Below are 21,238 nucleotides of genomic sequence, written 5' to 3' on the forward strand. Positions count from 1 at the left end.
AAATCAGTACCCAGAACAACCACCTCTGGACGTAATAACGGCCTTGGTACGCCTGGGCATTGAGTCAAATAGATCTAGGATGGCGTGTACAGGTACAGCTGCCAATGCAGCTTCAACACGATACTACATTTCATCAAGAGTAGTGACTGGCGTATTGTGACGAGCCAGTTGCCCGGTCACCGTTGACCAGATGCTTTCAATTGGTGAGAGATCTGGAGAATGTGCTGTCCAGGGCAGCAGTCAAACATTTTCTGTACCCAGAAAGACCCGTACAGGACCCGCAACATGCGGTCGTGCATAATCCTACTGAAATGTAGGTTTTCGCAGGGATCGAATGGAGGGTAGAGCCACGGGTCTTAACACATATAACGTCCACTGTTCAAAGTGCCGTCAGTGCTAACAAGAGGTTACCGAGACGTGTAACCAATGGCACCCCATACCATCACGCCGGGTGATACGCCAGTATGGCGATGACGAATACACGCTTCCAATGTGCGTTCACCGAGGTGTCGCCCAACATGGATGGGACAATCATGATGCTATAAATAACCCTTGATTCATCCGAAAAAGTGACGTTTAGCCATTGGTGCACCCAGGTTCGTCGTTGAGTACACCATCGCAGGCGCTCCTGTCTGGGATGCAGCGTCAAGGGTAACCGCAGCCACGGTCTCCGAGCTGATAGTCCATGCTGTTGCAAACGTCATCGAACTGTTCGTGCGGATGGTTGTTGTCTTGCAAACGTCCTCATCTGTTGACTCAGGGATCGAGACGTGGCTGCACGATCCGTTACAGCCATGCGGATACGATGTCTGTCATCTCGACTGCTAGTGATACGAGGCCGTTGGGATCCAGCACGGCGTTCAATATTACCCTCCTGAACCCACAGATTCCATATTCTGCTAACAGTCATTGGATCTCGACGAACCCGAGCAGCAATGTCGCGATACGATAAACTTCAATCGCGATAGACTACAATCCGGCCTTTGTCAAAGTCGGAAACGTTATGGTACGCATTGCTCCTTCTTACACGAGGCACCACAACAACGTTTCACCAGGCAACGCCAGTCAACTGCTGCTTGTCTATGATAAACCTGCTGGAAACTTTTCTCATGTCAGCACGTTGTAGGTGTCGCCACCGGCGCCAACCTTGTGTGAATGCTCTGAAAAGCTAATTATTTGCATATCACAGCATCTTCTTCCTGTCGGTTAAATTTCGCGTCTGTAGCACCTCACCTTCGTGGTGTAGCAATTTTAATGGCCAGTAGTGTATTTCACTAGCTGTGCAGCGCCGTGTTACTGTAATAAATAGAGCTACATCGGTACCATAAATGTGTGTGCTCGTTTCAGTCGCAGTTGATAAACTGCCCTTTAACAGCTTCGGTGAATTTTTGATGTCCATCAAAACACACTCACGCTCACACACACACACACAGACACATGCACACTTTGATCTTTACCCACGTAACTGTGTAACTGACTGTCATTTGAGGAGCACTCCTTAACCATCGAATTCCTCTGATCTGAATGACGGGTGTGCAATTTGCGGGAGTTGTGCTGCTCTACTTGGGAACTAATTTTCGCAGAATAGGAGTTGTGGCAATTGAATCGGATTACAGTGCTCATTCCTTTCGGTGTGTATAACATTGTGAAGGTGTCACACATGTGCATATATCCAGTGCATTATGGTGATACCTTCAACTTGCTAAATGTTTGCCTATCTATAATCTTAGAAGTGAAGGCCAAAGGCAGAGTGATACGCTATGAATGCTCTGCAACGTTCTCATACGTGTGGTAGGAAATTGTTCTGGCAAATCATTCGATTCCTCTACCAGCGCGATTGACAACCGATGGTGCACTGTATACTTCCTGTGCTTGAAGAGATTCAAGTCGTGCCTAACATCCTATCCTGACAAGAGTTCCTCTAGAAACACTACGATGTTCCTTGGTGCATTATACGTTTCCAACTCTCGCCATAACTACCCTACTCTCATCTGAGACTCGCACACGTTTCCAGTCCCTGTGCCCTTGACATCTTGGCAAACGGTTTAGATATTGGCAGAACGCGAAGTACAGGCGACCACAAATTTCCCCCTCTCGCTTGTACGCTGTTTTGTGATATTGGGTCCTGTTAAATGATGTTGCAATTTGACGTGAGGCTCTTGCACAATGCAGAGGTCGCCTCTTTCGGACGGCAGTACCTGTATTTTGTAAACGCACCACAATGCTATCAGCAGTAGCAAATTCCTGATGTGAAATCTTCCAAATTTGACAATAAGATGCACCACCGAAACTACTCACACTGTCTTCTTCCTGCCTCAGGTCGTGGGAGACTGCACCGTTTAACGGTGGTCTTACACCGTGTGCACGATCGATGAGAACATGTTCTCATTTCCATTGAGTGGTTCATACACTGTCCAGTCGCATTAACGCAGCTCACTCTGAGGCGCAGAAGGTAGTACGTATAGAGCACTCCGACTTCCAGTCAGTGTGTAAATTAAATTGGAACTATCACATAGACAATGTTGCAAGGAGGTTGGCTCTAAGACTAAGGTACAGGTGCAAGACGCAAAGAGACTAACGAGATACTTAGCAGACAGGCTCGAAAAACTTCAAAGAAGGGCAGCTCTTTTCGAAATGGGGCGCGTGTGCCATGGATGTGATTCGCTAGTTGGGGTAGTAATCACGAAAAGACTTCTACAACACGACAGTGTGGTTGAACGGATAAACATGATTCCAAGTCGAAGACAACATTTCTTCTGCTAGAAAGTTATGGTATTAGTCATAGGATTATGTAGTTCTTACGAGCTGAGTCTGAAGCCCAAGCAAGGGCTGCATTTGAGTGATTCCTCACACAGCACAGCATCTGTTGTAAGTAATCATTCTCCATCGACCATCATTCTCTATCACCTGCAACCTTGTGGACACGTCATCACTTTATAAATTCGGTAAGATGGATGACTTTACTGTGACAGTCCATGTGGCGTACAGCTTTCTGGCGACGCAGTCCTGCACCTCCTACCTAGTGGTTTGTTACGTCTTCCTGTAGAACCCAGGCTGATGTGGATAAGATAGATGTTTTGTTACGTCTTCCTGTAGAACCCAGGCTGATGTGGATAAGATAGATGTTTTGAGGATTAAATTTCTCTCCTGCTAAGTTGCACTGGTACCACTCACAAGAAAACACGTCTATCCATGTTGGAATGTTCGCTCAGTATTCGGTATCGTGTTGTTGGTTGGTCCTAGCAGCATTACGTTATTGGTGAAGTCTTCTAGTTCGCATAGTCTGTGGAAGATACTAATTAACTAAACGTTTAAGGACCGCTAGATGGTATTAAATGCTTATTTTGTAGTATATTCAACCTAAGAGTCAGTGCTTTCGGTTCAATAGTCAGTCCAACAAGGATTAGTTGATATCATGAGAGATAGTTTACACTTATTTAGTTGGATATTTTATTGATTTTAGTACCATATTCGCTATTTGCACAGTAATCGTTTTAAAACCTTAAGACTTCACTCTTTACACGACGTGAGGTGAAGTCTGACGGTACAATATTCGTTGCAGCTGGAGGCAAGAATCACACCTGGAGAGTATACGATGGTAATATTTCATGCAGAAAATAAGAGTTCGTTTTTATCCAGTCACTTTTTTAAAAATAAATGAGCTGACCGCAGCAGTTGAGGTTTTAAGAACTGCAACACTTTAGGCAGACACGCAGTGTGTTACTACATGAGCAGCAAATATGCTGTGTAAAATTCCTCCACCGTATATTCAACCAATGTCCGTACAGCAGGAATGGCGCTCTTTCAACACCAACGTCCTTCAATAGTTGTGTGAGGGTATTCTTTCCGGAGGGGGTTTCAAACACCGTCAAGTACACCCAGAGCGTTGTCAACAAGTATTTTACTTAGGTGGATGTTATTAAAGACGGCATTCTGTGAGGTGAGCATACAAGAACACACAGACGTAAACAAAAAGCTCTTATTCGGTACAGTGGAGCGTCTGAAACCTCTACCAGACAGAATTTGGACACTTAATATGAAGAGGCTGAACAAATGCGAGCGATGGCGGGTTATGACCGAATGAGCGGCGGACACTGCTCTCAACCTATCAAGGAAACAGAGCGGGTGGACCGGCGACAATGGGATGACTAGTAGTATATGAAGATTGTGTGTATGTCACTTACACTGGATGTAATAAATCAATGGTTTATTCCTAGATGATGCTGATTTTTACTTACACGAGAACCTGTTTCAGAAAATGCCGACACATCCGGAGCGTGTGAAAGCACGCTGCTGTCGACCATTGAGTTGTTCGTCTGTGACGGACAGTCAGGTATTTCACTATTGTTACAAGGGGGAGAGGGGGCAGTCTTTCCGCGAAATACACTTAATGGCTTCCAGGAATGGTCCTGCTCTTGAGTCTTCCGTCTATCGGAGACTGATTTCTGCAGATTGGAAATTGTATAGCACTGCCAGCTGATCGATGTCTTTGTGTAACATAATGACAGAATAGAACAGGCCTGGAATATCTGTAATATCTGTATCTCTACATATGGGGCGCGGGGGCAAGGGGGGGTGGGCGGCTTGTGGTGTGGGTGGGGGAGGGGAGCAGAGGGAGGGATGAGGGGAGGTAGAAGGGCAGGTCTTAAGCTGGTTAGTGTCCACAATGAAGTTAAGGAATTCTGCTACCTAGGCAGAAAAATAACCAATGACGGACGGAGCAAGGAGGACATCAAAAGCAGACTCGCTATGGCAAAAAAGGCATTTCTGGCCAAGAGAAGTCTACTAATATCAAATACTGGCCTTAATTTAAGGAAGAAATTTCTGAGGATGTACGTCTGGAGTACAGCATTGTATGGTAGTGAAACATGGACTGTGGGAAAACCGGAACGGAAGAGAATCGAAGCATTTGAGATGTGGTGCTATAGACGAATGTTGAAAGTTAGGTGGACTGATAAGGTAAGGATTGAGGAGGTTCTACGCAGAATCGGAGAGGAAAGGAATATGTGTAAAACACCGATAAGGAGAAGGGACAGGATGATAGGACATCTGCTAAGACATGAGGGAATGACTTCCATGTTACTAGAGGGAGCTGTAGAGGGCAAAGGTGACCCCACTCTCTCCCGGCGCGATCTTTGGGGTCCTCAATCATCAATGCATGTGTTGCTTTATGATCCACTGCTTACGAGTTTTGGTTTTCTCATGGTGATGGGTTATTACAGCAGTGTAGTCTTTTCCATTAGTTGAGATAGCGTGTTTCGATCTTCCTGCACGTCCGTGATAGTTTGCTACCCTATCCCTTCTCACCATGTGTCTGTGTGCAGGCGGTTCCTCAGCAGCACAACAGTTGCAGAACGGTAGGAGGCAACTCTTACCACAGTTCAGTGATCATCTGCTGTCATATTTCTTCTTACCACGTATTTGTGTACAATTTCATCAACAGCTATACCAAGATAACCTCTCCGGGGCAGTGGAATAGAACGAATTTGTGGAGAAATAAAGAGGGCAATTTATATTTGAATTTTGAACACCAGGCCTCTAGGGCGTTTGTCGAGTAGTGCTTACAGTAATGCAGTAGGAGGCATCTGTAGCGAACTCCAACGTCAGACAGCGAGTTACACAAGCAGTCGGGGTAAAAAGAGATTGTGATTGGTGTGCGATGTCATCTCCTGTAATGTGGATTGACGGGCCAGTTCAGAAACAAAAGCAGTTCCAAGAAAAGCAATATTCTCTATGAATTGGGAAGTGCACGTTCAGGCCATACTGTTGAACCACCATTATTAGCTGAAAAGTATTCCCCCTTCGCTTGCCCATTATTACTTCCTTTCATTTTTCATGTAGAGAGGCTATGGACACAATCCTCAGCTGTATGATTACAGGTAATACACCTGTATCTTTCTTACGCGACCTTATTCAATATGTGTAAGGGGCAAAATTATACAAGTCACATTTAAAAGAAGTAAGTAAACTATTTAATATGTCAAATGTAATTGCCAAGATGTTAATACCATCCCTTTGAGAGACAAGGTGATCATTGCTGTCATGCAAAAATGCCTGGGGATGCCTACGCAATCATAAGTGTACTCAGGCGTACAGCACTTCGAAGGAAATCGATGACCACGACTGTCCATCTTCAGGACGTCAAAAACATGGATATCTCATGTTGCTCGTGTTTTTTAGAGTATGCTGCGCAAGTTTAGCGGGAAAGCTCGTACACATGGTCTATAGTCCCTATTTCTGCTCAAGCCATTTCTATATTTTTTGAGGCCGGAAGATATACCTGGCTATCGATTTGTTTTGGTCGAAGAGATGCAAGACTGCTTCCGTAGGAAGCTGCAAACATTTTCCCATGAACGCACTGACCATCTTGTCTGACAGTGGGAAAAGTTTATTAACAGTTACGGCATTTACTGTTTGAGATAAGAAACAGTGCACTTGCTGTTTTCCATGTGTTTCATTTTCATTTGACTACAGTGGGATAAGTTTATTAACAGTTACGGCATTTACTTTTGATATTATAAACGGTGCTCCTGCTTTTTTCCATATGTTCCATTTTCATTTGACTACCCTTATACTCACAGGAAGCACAAAAGGCAACCAGGCAAAGATTCGGAGAGGGAATCAGATTACAGGGAGAAGAAATAAAAACTAATCTTTCTGTTAGAGATAGCAAAAGACGTGGAAGAGCAGATGAATAGACTGGATAAAGTCTTGAAAATAGTTTCTTAGATGAAGAAGTAAAAGAAGGGTATTGGCATATAGTAGAACTAAGTCAGGTGATTGTGTAAGAATTACATTATAAAATGGTACAAGTAGTAGGTGACTTTTGCTATTTAGTCAAGAAAAAACTGATGATGGGTGAAGTGCAAAGGATATAAATTGCACGCGTGTTAAGAAATGTATCACTGAAAAGAAGAAATTTTTCTGAAGGTATTCGTCTGGAGTGTAACCTATGCAGAAATAAAAAGTGAACGATGGGCAGCCTACACAAGACGAGAATAAGAGTTTCCGATACGTTAGGTTTTATAATACAAGTGGAGATAAGAAAGGTAGATCGAATAACTCATGAACAGAATACAAATGGGGAAAAACAAATTTATAACAAAACAGATAAAAGAGGAGATCGGTTCATTGGACTTATTTTGAAGTATGAAGGAATGATCACTTTTGTAATGAAGGGAAGTGGCTAAAAATGGCTCTGAGCATTATGGGACTTAACAGCGGAGGTCATCAGTCCCCTAGAACTTAGAACTACTTAAACCTAACTAACCTAAGGACATCACACACATCCATGCCCAAGGCAGGATTCGGACCTGGGACCGTAGCGGTCGCGCGGTTCCAGACTGAAGCGCCTAGAAACGCTCGGCCACAGCGGCCGGCTGGAGGGAGGTATTGGGGATAAAGATTGTATTAGGAGACCAAAACATGAATACGGTAAGCTATTACAATATACGTAGGTTACAGCAGTTATTCGGAAATGAAGAGTCTTGAACAGGCTAGAGTAACATGGAGAGCTGCTCCAGACAAGTCTTTGGACTGAAGACCGTTGCAGCAACACTCGCTGTCTCAATACCATTAATGCAGAAGGCGCCTCTTACTTCCTTACTGGTACTTATTACTTGAGAGAAAATTATATTTGCTTCCGTAGAAGCAACAGTTCACCGCCATTTCAGTTACTGACATATAAATGACTGAAAGTATGGCCAGTTTCGTATCAATAAAATTTCGGTCTAAGCACGAAATACGAACAGCTTCATACCAACGTTACGTGACGTCCTGATTTAATATTCATTTTGATATCCTCTTTCCATACATATTCCCACGCAAACAGGCTGACGTCAAAAAGATGTGCAAGCTGTAATCTGAGAAGCATGAACAAATCGCTTAAGCCAGATGCCGGAATTGTTATCTGGAAAGAACACAGAATGATTTCTGTCCTCATCTTTTCCAAATCCGAGCCCGCACCTCATTTATAATGATGCCATCGACTAGGCGTAAAATCCTTATCTTCGTTCCTAAGCTGCTGATACTTGTACTGGTAATCCAAAACACAAAATTTTTCTCATTCAATATCTTTTTGCCAACTCATTCTATTTCGAGAGAAATGATAATGTGTCCTGTAAGTAGTTTGTCGTTTGTAATGCTTTCCCACTAGTCAAAATGATAGACAGAAAGAAACTATTTATAAAAACAACTTAAAACAACGGTCGCAATTACAAAATCGTGATTAAATAATATAATATGGCGTAAATCGTTAAATGTCTCTAGGTACTTTAACAACATAACTAAATAACTATCGCTTCATATACAAGCAGTAATAGGCTTGAAGGGCAAAATGATTTAATTTTATGATACGTACTTTACACCATGTTAATAAATCGTATCTATGATCTGCGATATACATATGTAACTGTTTACAAAATTTACAAATAATTCTTATAATCCACTACTAGGCGAATTTAATAACCCGTAAAACTGTGGCTAGCATCTAACTAATAAACTGCAAAAAATACTTATATTTATAACTGTACAGAATATTCGTGTCTTCCCTTCAGAATACTTGCCAATTTACACAGAAAACTGCTTTTTAATCGCCGAAAGAGTGTTTCATCTCCAGGTTTGGGTCTAATGATAACCCCGAAAGGTCTCAAAGAGTACGCGGCTGTTGCTGAGCTGATTGTGGAAGATTTATAACAGCAGACTGCAGACTGCAGCTGCCAACAGAAAGCAACCCGCCTGTTCAGCATGAAGTTTCGTGCTTTGCTTGTGGTCGCAGGTACTCGTATCGGACATTATTAAACTGTAATCTTGCTATCGTAATTACTGACCTTCTTTGGTAATCTTGCTACACGACAGGAAATGTTTCAACGAAAGTGAGGCAGATGTGATCGGTTTTGGAGAATTATATCCATCTTCTAATCACTGCTATCTCAACGTTATGTCGATTACGTGGCTACTGCCAGTCATCGCAAGCATGAACTCACTGGTGTTTTAATAGCACGGCCTCGAAGAGTAACTGCTGTTTTAAGAAACTACCTGGCATTTGTTGAACATTTTTCCAAGACGTGGTAGCGATAATAATCTCGTGTTCGGAATGCAAACTTCGAAAATGGAGACTGACCAAAGTAGCGTGCGTTGGCACTGAAAGTATTGTGCAGGAGGTAGACTGCTAGTGTTTAGATGTCTAAGGAGTTTTTGAACATGATGTGTAACACCGTAAAGGTCGTTTGATCAGCATTGAACACATTCCGAATTCTCCATCCTTACATAAGCTAGATAGATCATCAGAAAACGTTGCACCTTCCCGTCTAATTTTATTTCCGAAAATTTGTTTCACTTTGTTCGTTTCGCAAAATATTGAACATTGGCTGCAATCTGCAATTCCCGTTTCAATTCTTTAATCAATGATTTCTCCCAATCTAAGTACAGATTATTGATACATCTCTACATGTTTTAAGGGAATCATGAATGGATGTAACTTCAATACGGTATAATTTCTACAAAACAACGTAACACGACATTAATTTCTTTTCCGGCAGATAACATCACTGTCCAATTCCGTAGATATTTACGTAACATGGATGACAGAATTTGCGTCATTGCTGGATTGTGTTGAAAGAAAAAAAGTACAACGTGTTGTATCAGATTACTTGGCATCAGGAATTTAAGCTCGAACTAAAACAGTGGTGGAGTACAATTGGCTAGACAGCCAGCTGACGACCCAAGTTACAGTGGATATTGTTTTCCATATGAAATACGGCGCATCATGAAGAGGTATCACATACACGGTGTTAATGTGAGCAGCTGTAGAGTATTCATCTAACGAGTAAATATTAGCTACATCATACAGAATTAATGACATCATTATTGTAATCAGTGTAAAGATATTCTTTCCTACAGTTATCACATGGACAGTAGGAATTCAAATTTTTCTAACTTTTGTTATCTCCTACGCTACGTCACACACGAGGCGTACGAAGAATGTGATAGTAGCTGGCAGCCACATAGGAGGCTGTCCTTGCTGTGTATGCAAGTGGCTGAGAGCAGTGGAGAGTCGCTTTTGTCTTGGGTGATATTCGTATAAAGTAGATATGACAGAAGAAACAGAAATAATTTGGAAATGAGGTGATAGGATGCTGATATGGCGATGTAAGCCATAGGAATGTGTTATAGAGATGCTCTCAGGGGATTTAAATTGGAATTTTAGGAAGAAAAACAACGTTCTCCACTCTAATTCTTGTCGTGCTAATTTAGAAGATCCGTATTTCAGAATGATCGTGCTACAACACAGCTGGTAACCTCGTATGTCTTCCTAAAGGACCGTGAGAATATCAGAAGAGCGGTTACATAGGCGTATTGACGGTCATTTTCCGTCTCTCAGAATTACCATTGTCGGGCGGAAGTATCTATTCGATATGGAGGTACATTGAGTTGCTACGCCTTCAAGTGATGCGTTGACCCGGAGATGATGATGATTATGATGTTTGGTCTGTTGGGCGCTCAAGTGCGCGGTTATCAACGCCTGTACAAATTCGCAACCTTTGCTCAGCCCAATCTCTCAACTTTCAAGAATTGGCCCGGAGAGGACAACTGTTTGAACGTAACAACGACATCCCCGACTAGATCCGACCATTACTCAGTGCGAAAGAGGAAGATTAGGGTTTAATGTCCGTCGACATCTAGGTCATTAAGAGACGTCTCAACAGCGGGGAACCGTGGCTTAGACTGGCTCTTCTCCTCTGGAGTTGGTTGACGAAACACTGAACTGGGCAGGAGGCAACCGAAGTCATTCAGTCCATTTTTCTGTCTGTTCTGCAATGTTACCGATAGTCTCTGTTCAGCAGTTACAATCGCCAGATCTGAAACTCCACCGGCACTGAATGTTCATTGGACGTGAAGGGACTACGTCTCGTTGCGGTAGAAACACCTGCAGCATCCGTTCTCCCGTGTTGTTCAATGCCACACCAAATTATATTCAACTCCTTAACAATCTCCTCTCTATGAACTACTAGAAGATAGTGCTAGTGCTAGCTTCAGCTCACAGCGGCTTCACCATATTTGAATTTCAAGAAGGCAGTGACTTTATAGTACTGCCAGATGTCACTGTACCGTTATTTCTACACTCTTCTGATATTTTGCTGACGTAGAATGGAATGTTTTAACTAACTTCGTGTCTGTCAGACTTTTCTAACTCCGATCTTGTGTAAAGAAGGACAGAATCCAAGAAACATTTTAAAATAGCAACATCATGTATGTGTAGACCAAATAATGTTTTGTCTGTAAGTAACCCTACGCTATAAAAACAGTTGATTAACGACCGCAATAGCTGTTCCTGAGCCTCCTCTCAGAGGCATACCACTTTAAATATACAAATGTGTCGATTTGCATTTACGCTTGACAGAGTGTCGCCGTTCCAACTCCCACCGAAAAGAACTGCATTTCCTTCGAACACTCAGAGTCGAGTGCTCTTTCTCTGTTTCCACAGCTGCAGACAGATCAAAAGACTCCAATAACAAGACTTGCGGCAGCGCGGGTATGAAGGGCTTATTTCAATAGTGGTACAAGTCCCTTTTTGTTCATTCTGAGATACAGAGTCCTAAGGTTAAAAGAGCACAGAAAAATCTGCAGTTGAGACACCAGAAATATTCAAGTACACATACTTGAAAATTTTTCAGCGCTCATTTAACTTTAGGACTCTGTATCTCAGAATGAACAAAAATGGACTTGTACCACTATTGAAGTAAGCGCTTCATATTTGAGTAGACTTTCGTATATTTTATTTATTAACTTTCATTGGTTTGTTTATTTATTTACTCCATCAGTGCCACAGCCTCAAGGACCTCTGCTAGAAACACCGAAAAAGTATCAATGTTTTAACAGTATATTCATTATTACACGTATATTACCATAGGTCTTGTATTTTGTATAAAATCGGAATTTTAGAAATAGTAATTAAAGACAGAACGAAATCAGTAACAGTCAGTAATCACACTTTACGTATGTTTTCGAATAGTAGAAGCACAGAGATACAGGGTGCTACAGTTATACTATTGGCCTGACACCAATGGACGTGAGGGAACAGACGGACACAGAATCGATTGGGAAAAGTAACTTAATAACGTTGGGAGTAGTAGTATTAGCAGCAGTGGTAGTATGGACGATGTGGGCGAAAAGCTCACAGCAGAATTCGTTTTGCTTGTAGTTCTGGCGGCGCCGACTGCGGCGGTCTTCAGCAGGGAGTCGGCTTCCGACGACTCGTCAGTCACGGAGGCGCCGTGCCCGGGACCCTGTCCGGCGACGCGCGACCCCGTCTGCGCCACCTTTGACAATCGATACTACTACTACTCGTTCAGCAACTACTGCATGTACCAGCAGTGCCTATGTACTCTCAACTACCGTAAGTAGGCATCTCGTTCGTGCATATTACACATAAGTCGCAGACACTAAAGGGCTTCCATGAATAAAAAACACTCGGCAATATCATCGCCTGCAATTAGTTCAGATATTCGGTGTTTCAGTGTCTGCATTAAGTTTCATTGTCAGGAGCAAAGGAATGGTTTTGTTGCTCACGTAAAGGCGGGAGAATAGAAATGTCTGAAGAGTGATGAAGACTGGGGCAGATTTACGAGGATCACCTTTGGGAGTTTTTAATTTTTTGTTGTTACACTTATCGTGTGTAAAATGTTCAATCTTACAATGAAGAGGCAAAGAAACTAGTACAAGTGAATAATAACGTGAAGGGTCCTCGAGAGCCCGCAGAAGTGCTGTGACACCACGTAGCATGGACTCGATTAATGTCTGATATAGTGCTGGAGTGAACTGATACCATGAATCCTGCGGGGCTGTCCATAAATCTGTAAGAGTACGAGGGGGTGGGGGTCTCTTCTGAACAGCACGTTACAACGTATCCCAGATCAATAATATTCATGTCTGGGGAGTATGGTGGCCAGCGAACATGTTTAAACTCCGAGGAGGGTTCCTGGAGTCGCTCTGTAGCAATTCTGGACGTGTGGGGTGTTGCATTGGCCTCCTGAAATTGCCCAAGTCCGTCGGAATGCACAATAGATATGAATGGATGCTGATGATCAGACAGGATACTTATGTACGTGCCACCTGTCAGAGTCGTATCTAGACGTATCAGGGGTCCCATATCACTCCAACTTCACACACCATTACAGAGCCTCCACCAGCATAAACAACCCTCTGCTGACATGCAGTGTCCAAGGATTCATGAGATTGTCTCCATACCCATACATGTCCATCCGCTCAATACACCTTGAAACGAGACTCGTCCGACCAGGCAATATGTTTCCTGTCATCAACAGCCCAAATCGGCGTTGACGGACCCAGGCGAGGCGTAAAGCTTTGTGTCGTGTAGGCATCAAGGGTACACTAGTGGGCTTCCGGCTCTGAAAGCCACATCTATGATGTTTCGTTGAACGGTTCGCACGCAGACATTTGTTGATGGCCAAGCATTGAAATCTGCAGCAATTTGCGGAAAGGTTGCACTTCTGTTACGTTGAACAATCTCTTCAGTCGCCGTTGGTCCCGTTGTTGCAGGACCTTTTTCCGCCTGCAGCGATGACGGAGATTTGATGTTTTACCGGATTACTTACATTCTCGATACACTGGCGACACGGTCGTACTGGAGAATTCCCGCTTCATCGCCACCTCAGTAAAGCTGTATCCCATTACTCGTGCACCAACTATGACACTATGCTCCAACTCACTTAAATATGGACAACCTGTCATTGCAACAGCAGTAGCCAATCTAACATCTACGCCAGACACTTCTTGTCTTATATAGGTATTGCCAATCGTAGCGCCGAATTCTGCCTGTTCACATATCTCTGTATTTCTATACACATGCCTATACCAGTTTATTTGCTGCTTTAGTGTATAACACATCTATTAAAGTGTAACTTGGTATACGTAGTTCTATTTCAACATCTGACTTAAGAGTGTAAAATAACTTTATACTGGCTCAAGTAGCCGTCGTATGGGGCAGGTTCATGTCCCTACAGAGACACATTTACGCATATCGTAGAACACAATAACGACAAAATAAAGTACTCTACAATTTTCGAAATATATTTTACTGGCAGTAAACAAAATTAAGAACTTGCTAAGAGCGCTCATCATACTAAAATAAATAATTTCATTGGCAATACAGAAATTTTTTGGCGAAATTCCGTGAGTAAGCATAACACGGCCTACATAGAATAGGAATAGAAAAGCAACTGGAATCACTCAATAGAGGAAAGTCCACTGGACCTGACGGGATACCAATTCGATTCTACACAGAGTACGCGAAAGAACTTGCCCCCCTTCTAACAGCCGTGTACCGCAAGTCTCTAGAGGAACGGAGGGTTCCAAATGATTGGAAAAGAGCACAGATAGTCCCAGTCTTCAAGAAGGGTCGTCGAGCAAATGCGCAAAACTATAGACCTATATCTCTTACGTCGATCTCTTGTAGAATTTTAGAACATGTTTTTTGCTCGCGTATCATGTCATTTCTGGAAACCCAGAATCTACTATGTAGGAATCAACATGGATTCCGGAAACAGCGATCGTGTGAGACCCAACTCGCCTTATTTGTTCATGAGACCCAGAAAATATTAGATACAGGCTCCCAGGTAGATGCTATTTTTCTTGACTTCCGGAAGGCGTTCGATACAGTTCCGCACTGTCGCCTGATAAACAAAGTAAGAGCCTACGGAATATCAGACCAGCTGTGTGGCTGGATTGAAGAGTTTTTAGCAAACAGAACACAGCATGTTGTTATCAATGGAGAGACGTCTACAGACGTTAAAGTAACCTCTGGCGTGCCACAGGGGAGTGTTATGGGACCATTGCTTTTCACAATATATATAAATGACTTAGTAGATAGTGTCGGAAGTTCCATGCGGCTTTTCGCGGATGATGCTGTAGTATACAGAGAAGTTGCTGCATTAGAAAATTGTAGCGAAATACAGGAAGATCTGCAGCGGATAGGCACTTGGTGCAGGGAGTGGCAACTGACCCTTAACATAGACAAATGTAATGTATTGCGAATACATAGAAAGAAGGATCCTTTATTGTATGATTATATGATAGCGGAACAAACACTGGTAGCAGTTACTTCTGTAAAATATCTGGGAGTATGCGTACGGAACGATTTGAAGTGGAATGATCATATAAAACTAATTGTTGGTAAGGCGGGTACCAGGTTGAGATTCATTGGGAGAGTGCTTAGAAAATGTAGTCCATCAACAAAGGAGGTGGCTTACAAAACACTCGTTCGACCTATACTTGAGTATTGCTCATCAGTGTGGGATCCGTACCAGGTCGGGTTGACGGAGGAGATAGAGAAGATCCAAAGAAGAGCGGCGCGTTTCGTCACTGGGTTATTTGGTAACCGTGATAGCGTTACGGAGATGTTTAATAAACTCAAGTGGCAGACTCTGCAAGAGAGGCGCTCTGCATCGCGGTGTAGCTTGCTCGCCAGGTTTCGAGAGGGTACGTTTCTGGATGAGGTATCGAATATATTGCTTCCCCCTACTTATACTTCCCGAGGAGATCACGAATGTAAAATTAGAGAGATTAGAGCGCGCACGGAGGCTTTCAGACAGTCGTTCTTCCCGCGAACCATACGCGACTGGAACAGGAAAGGGAGGTAATGACAGTGGCACGTAAAGTGCCCTCCGCCACACACCGTTGGGTGGCTTGCGCAGTATCAATGTAGATGTAGATGTAGATGTAGAAATTTGAATGTTAATTATAGGCCCATTCATCATTACGTCCGAATTGCAACATAAGCACACAGAAAGTAATGTCCCTCCCGACGTACAATCGCAATGAGTCCCAATTTTGCATCTATCGAATTGGAGGCATTTCTTTTTGATTGGTTGTATCGTTTCAACAAGTCAATACAAAGCCAGTTTACATCCCCTTCATCAGTCTGTTGCAGGCTGTAAGAGAGAAGAAGAAACACTTGGTTGGTTATCCGTTGAGAGTTGAGTGATTGTTAACAGACGCTTTGGAAGGATTAGTTTGTGAAAGGAGATTGGGAGGAAGAAGGAGACGTACGGTAACAGACGACATAAACGGAGGCGGAACTTTCGCGTGTCTTAAGAGGATGGCTAACGACAGGAGTACATGGAGAGTTGCCGTGTGAAAAACTTTCTTTGGCAGGGCACTAAAGTCGATATCAAAAGTAGGCCCGTCAGCAATTTCCCGTGTTCTTGCTCCTAGCAATCTTTGAGCCTTATTAATCTTTGCGCCCTTATATTAATTCGTTCAGCTTGAGGTTCATCGCCGGTCGGTGTGACCTAGCGGTTCTAGGCGCTTCATTCCAGAACAGCGCTGCTGCTACGGTCGCAGGTTCGAATCCTGCCTCGGGCATGGATGTATTTGATATCCTTAGGTTAGTTAGGTTTAAGTAATTCTAACTTCTAGGGGACTGATGGCCTCAAATGTTAAGCCCCAAAGTGCTCAGAGATATTTTGAAGTTCATTAGCTTTTAATACGCTCCTTTTTTTAACAATGTGTACCTTTTATTTCCGTGTTCCTCTTTTTTTTAGATTGCTTTTCCAACTTCTGGTCGCGCAAGTCTTTGTTAGTGCGATATCAGAAAGGATGGAGATGCTAAATAGTGCGTAAACGTGTCCCGTCAGACATGCGTAACGCTCCCATGCTTGCTTAGTTTCTGAAGTACAACAGTAACTTCCGCCCTTTGAAATTGTACAAATGTACCTTGCAAATTAAAATAATCTATTGTAACCGAAGACATAGTTTTCTTTCCTCAATTGTAAAATGTACCCAAGGAGCTTCATTATTTGTGTAATAAAATTTAGTCGCCTTGCACACAAACTTAAATATGTTCAGCGCGCTAAGACACTCATCGAGCTGGTGCCGTGGAGTTTGTGAGAGCTCTCAATAGATGGCAGTACTGATCTTTCGTTCTCAGTAGAGGTCTAGCAAAAAAGGTTCCCGAGAAAGGTGCTCTGCGTAAACGTGCACCGCGGGTTAACGACCCTCGATCTCCACTACAGTCTGTTTACGATGCCCTGACCGAGTTCTATCTGAGCTGCGTGGAGTAGAGGAAGCAGGCTCCACCCACAGAAACCTATGGTGCAAACGTCGATGTGCGGCTACAATCCGCATTTTCCTCAAGTAGCACTGTCACTCCACATGTGCTTAATACTTTAGCACCTCACCGTATAGTCACTCTGTAGCTCCTACTGTACACATAGACACAATTTCTTACGGTCGCTAATCGCTAATGTTGGCACCGGTCAAGGATAAAACTATCGCAACGAAGGTTGTCCGACTTCAACTGACTTCTTCCAATTCAGGATTAGGAAGCCCGGTGTCGTGAACACACGGTACATTCATGAGCCGATATATATGCAGAATGAAGTGAATAATGAATATTTGTGCCAATGTCGGGATTTGCGAGGCAGATGCTGAGACGTGAATGGGAGTTAAGATCGGACTAGGGTAGCATGCTAGGATTATCGCTGTAGTTGTGCAAAGCCTCTGTGCCATACTGGCATAGTGGTTAGAGTATGTGGCTCTTGAACAAAAGAACCGGGATTTGAATCCTGGGCTTGGTACAAATTTTCCTTAATCGCTTCAGTGCGCTTATACACACAACAGTTGTTTGAGACTTAAAAAGGTCTATGGAGCCATGTAGTTCATTTAAAAAATATCACCTACCAACGATAAAAACAGTCACTATTTCTTCCTCAGTCGCAGCTTAACAAACGTGCTTCAGAATACAACGCCATGCATCATTTTCCTATTCTGGTAGCATATATTAGTTGATTTTAGAGTTTTGTTCATGGTTGCAACAGCAACCATAGGATGAAATCTGTTTGATGAATTAACAAACAGCCAATCAATTGCAAACTGGAAGATTTTTGGCCGACCGCTGTAGCCGAGCGGTTGTAGACGCTTCAGTCCGGAACCACGCTTCTGCTACGGTCGCAGGTTCGAAATCCTGCCTTGGGCATATATGCGTGTGATGTCCTTAGGTTGGTTAGGTTCAAGTAGTTCTAAGGTCTAGGGGCTGATGACCTCAGATGTTAAGTCCTATAGTGCTTAGAGCCATTTGAAGTTATTTTAAAACCCCTTGACCATGGTTTGAATCCCCATAAGAAACGTATTCTTCAGAAGGAAATATTAATAAAGAATTATTCAGACTCTGTTGCTTATTCTTGCCTATGCTCTACCTAGTATGTACCAAAACGAAGCACATAAAAACGGGATTTTTCCGGAGCTCACACATCGGGTTCTATTAGTGACAGGAAGATAGGCTCAAGTGTTTTTAATACCCCTTCGGCTAGGGTCCATTTGTATACCCAGCATAAGGATCGTCTTACTGAAACTATCCTACAGTACATGGTCAAAGTTTGAATATTACATACTACATCCAGCTTAGGCAAATAGAGCAAATCGATTATTTCTTTTTGCATTTTATATGGTCTTCGGTGGGCCTTAAGAATCTTCTGGAAGTAACATTTAGAACATGGGTGGTTCCTAAGAAAACTCGAAAAAAATTGTTTTCAAGTATTAAAACTGATCCGCGATTTCCAAGACGGCTATGCCCAAAAAATGGCAGTAATTTTTACAGTACACTCCTAAAGATTCAGATCTCGATTGACTTTGAATGTTTTCGTGACATCTGGATCTGTTTCGGAAATGCAGAGGTTCAAATTTACCCTACCTGTTCACGTAAAATCCGGTGTTAGGTGAAACGTAGTTTGTAAAGTGATGTAGCAAGGAGAAATATGCAGTACAGAGTTTCCGTTATCATTGCAGTGGTTCTGGGAACACCATTTTGTTGCAGTATAGAACCACGTGCAAAATTCTTGAGCGCATAAAATCCGGTATGAGGTGTAAAATAACGTATTTATGCGTTATTTAAATTTCACACAAGTAAACTACGAAACCTTTATTGACGTATAAAGTTGTCTTCATATGGGTGCATGCCTTCTGTAACAGGCGAAAGAAGGGGAGCAGTGGGATAAAGCTCCTATCGGACAACGTAAAAGATAAATACGCTCCTGTTTATTAAGAAACTCTAGCTGTAAGGTGAGGTACCAGTTTCCTCATCCTACTTTTAAATTTTTCCCAAGAATTTTGACGTGCAAACGTATTCGCACGTTTTATTCTGATGGAGGAGGAGACAGAGGCAGCCGGTGAAAGAAAAGTATTGAATACTGGAAAATCGTTCACGGCAGTTGTTGTGTAGAAAGAGCCCAGGAGAAAATTTCTGTGTGAGAGAAAGAGAGGAGCACAGTTCAATGGAACGTAACTGACAGTGAGTAACAGTGCTACGAAGAGATTGAAGCAGACAGTGCCAGTGGGAGAGGAATAAGCAGAAGGAGAAAGTTAAGTTGGGAGGAGCCAGTGATAACGAGACACAGAGTCTACGAGAATGGCAAAGATGGTGAGACAGATAGTGAGAAGAGGCAGCAGCAGTGAGTAGAATTGAATGAGATAATAACAATAAGGGAGAGAAATGCGGAGGGGGAGACGCGACTGTGAGAGAAGGCAATATTAGTAGAACATAACGAAGGAGTTTGTGACATCGAGGCAGCGGATAGTGACCGAGACACAAAGAGATAATGCCCTTGAGTTAGGCTCAAGCTATGAAGTGGTTGGTGTGAGCGGTCCACAATTATTGGAGCTTGTGGTAGTGAGAGGGTAGTTGCATGTTAAAAATAGCGCGAAAGGTTTTGGAGAAATTCCGAAGTTGCTGAGGAAGGTAGAACGAGACAGCTGGTACCCGAATTTTGAGTCAAAGTCTTTTAATAACCAGGAACATATTCGCCTTATTAGTGCTCCAATAAAAGCAATCTTATCCTGGTTGAGATATGATAGATTTGTAAGTTCTGTCTCGCCGTGTAATTAAAAAACACAAAACAAATTGAAAGATTAGTTTTGTTGTAGTTTTTTATGTTTATTTCATTTCTGTTACGAAAGATGACAGCTGTAATGTTTTAAAACTGAGTGAGCTCGGTAGATCAGATTACGGGAGGTTGTCGAGCACAGCTGCCCCCATGCTATTATACACTCGCTAAAACAGATGGTGTGTGTTCGCAGTATAGAATATCTGCATTTTAACGGAGCTTCGTGTTATTCTACAATGAATAACTCCGTGCATGTAAAAACGTAAATACAAAGAAACATTTTCTGTTGCGTGTTCCCTAGGAAGGTAAAGACATTCTTAATTTATACAGTTTCATAATTTATACAGCTGTATTATTTTCTTCGTGCAACTTTGTTTAAACTACAGCTTCAAATGCCTATTCATAAATAATAAATAGCAAAGAAATTATTTGTTCCACTTACATCACTATTCGGTGACCAGATCGGCTATAAATGTAAAGAACAGAGCCCTTCATTTGCGATTGATTTGAGATAGCTCAACATGGTACTTAGTAAAACTGATACGTACTCGAAGAGTGCTAGTAACTGATTTATAATACGATCTGTTGTAGACGTCCTTAACAATTTCAATGTGGGTCATAGAACGCATACTGTTTGCAATACCTCACAATAAATGATTTACTTCTTTCGGAAGCACGTACTAAACTATGGTTCTACAGTTAAAATACGGTATAACACCTGCAGGTATCATTGTAAGATCTCTTTGTCGATTTACTAAACTTTGAAAATTTAAGTAAACAAAGATCTTTGTAACAGTGTTAAAGGGAATCATGAACCGTTTGCTAAGCTCTGCATCCCTACCTGATAGAAGTATCTGCATGTAATAACAGATATCCCCAAAAGATTTTACATGTTTTGGAAACGAATAATGCAGTGTACGTAATATCAAATGAAACATCAAATGAAAATAACTAATAAATGAATCAGTACTTATACAGGATGAAAACAGTTTATAAACAGTAAACTCACAGAATACAGATAGAGATATGTTATATGTAAAGTTATACGTATATGAATATAACAAAAGGCACTGAATGATAAAGCCTCGTTTGTCAGCATTCGTCTCTGAAACTTTTCAAAACAAAGTATCTATTAATTTTTTGATAACGGTAGACCATTTCCAAGTACCATTTAATGACAGGTTTTTTACCACTTTTTCAAGTTTTACCAAGCTGTCATAGTGCCCAGACGACGTTTAAACCTTCATGGCATGAACCGTGTCAGCACAAATTTTATTCTAATCGACCCTAATACTTACTGAAACTTCAGAAAACACCCTAAAATATTATTAAACCACTTG

At 42.3% G+C, this 21,238-nt stretch overlaps 1 protein-coding gene across 1 annotated transcript in view; it reads left to right on the forward strand.

Moving 5' to 3' along the window:
* The first annotated feature begins 8,700 nt into the window (after positions 1–8,700).
* Positions 8,701–21,238, forward strand: part of LOC124595411 — a 36,790-nt gene continuing 24,252 nt past the window's right edge. The window contains exons 1-2 of the mRNA XM_047134141.1: positions 8,701–8,776; positions 12,203–12,397. Of these exons, the coding sequence (XP_046990097.1) occupies positions 8,746–8,776; positions 12,203–12,397 (226 nt within the window). The 5' untranslated portion in view covers positions 8,701–8,745. The remainder of the gene's footprint in view (positions 8,777–12,202; positions 12,398–21,238) is intronic.

Source organism: Schistocerca americana, chromosome 2 (assembly GCF_021461395.2).
Source record: "Schistocerca americana isolate TAMUIC-IGC-003095 chromosome 2, iqSchAmer2.1, whole genome shotgun sequence".
Taxonomy (NCBI): Eukaryota; Metazoa; Arthropoda; class Insecta; order Orthoptera; family Acrididae; genus Schistocerca; species Schistocerca americana.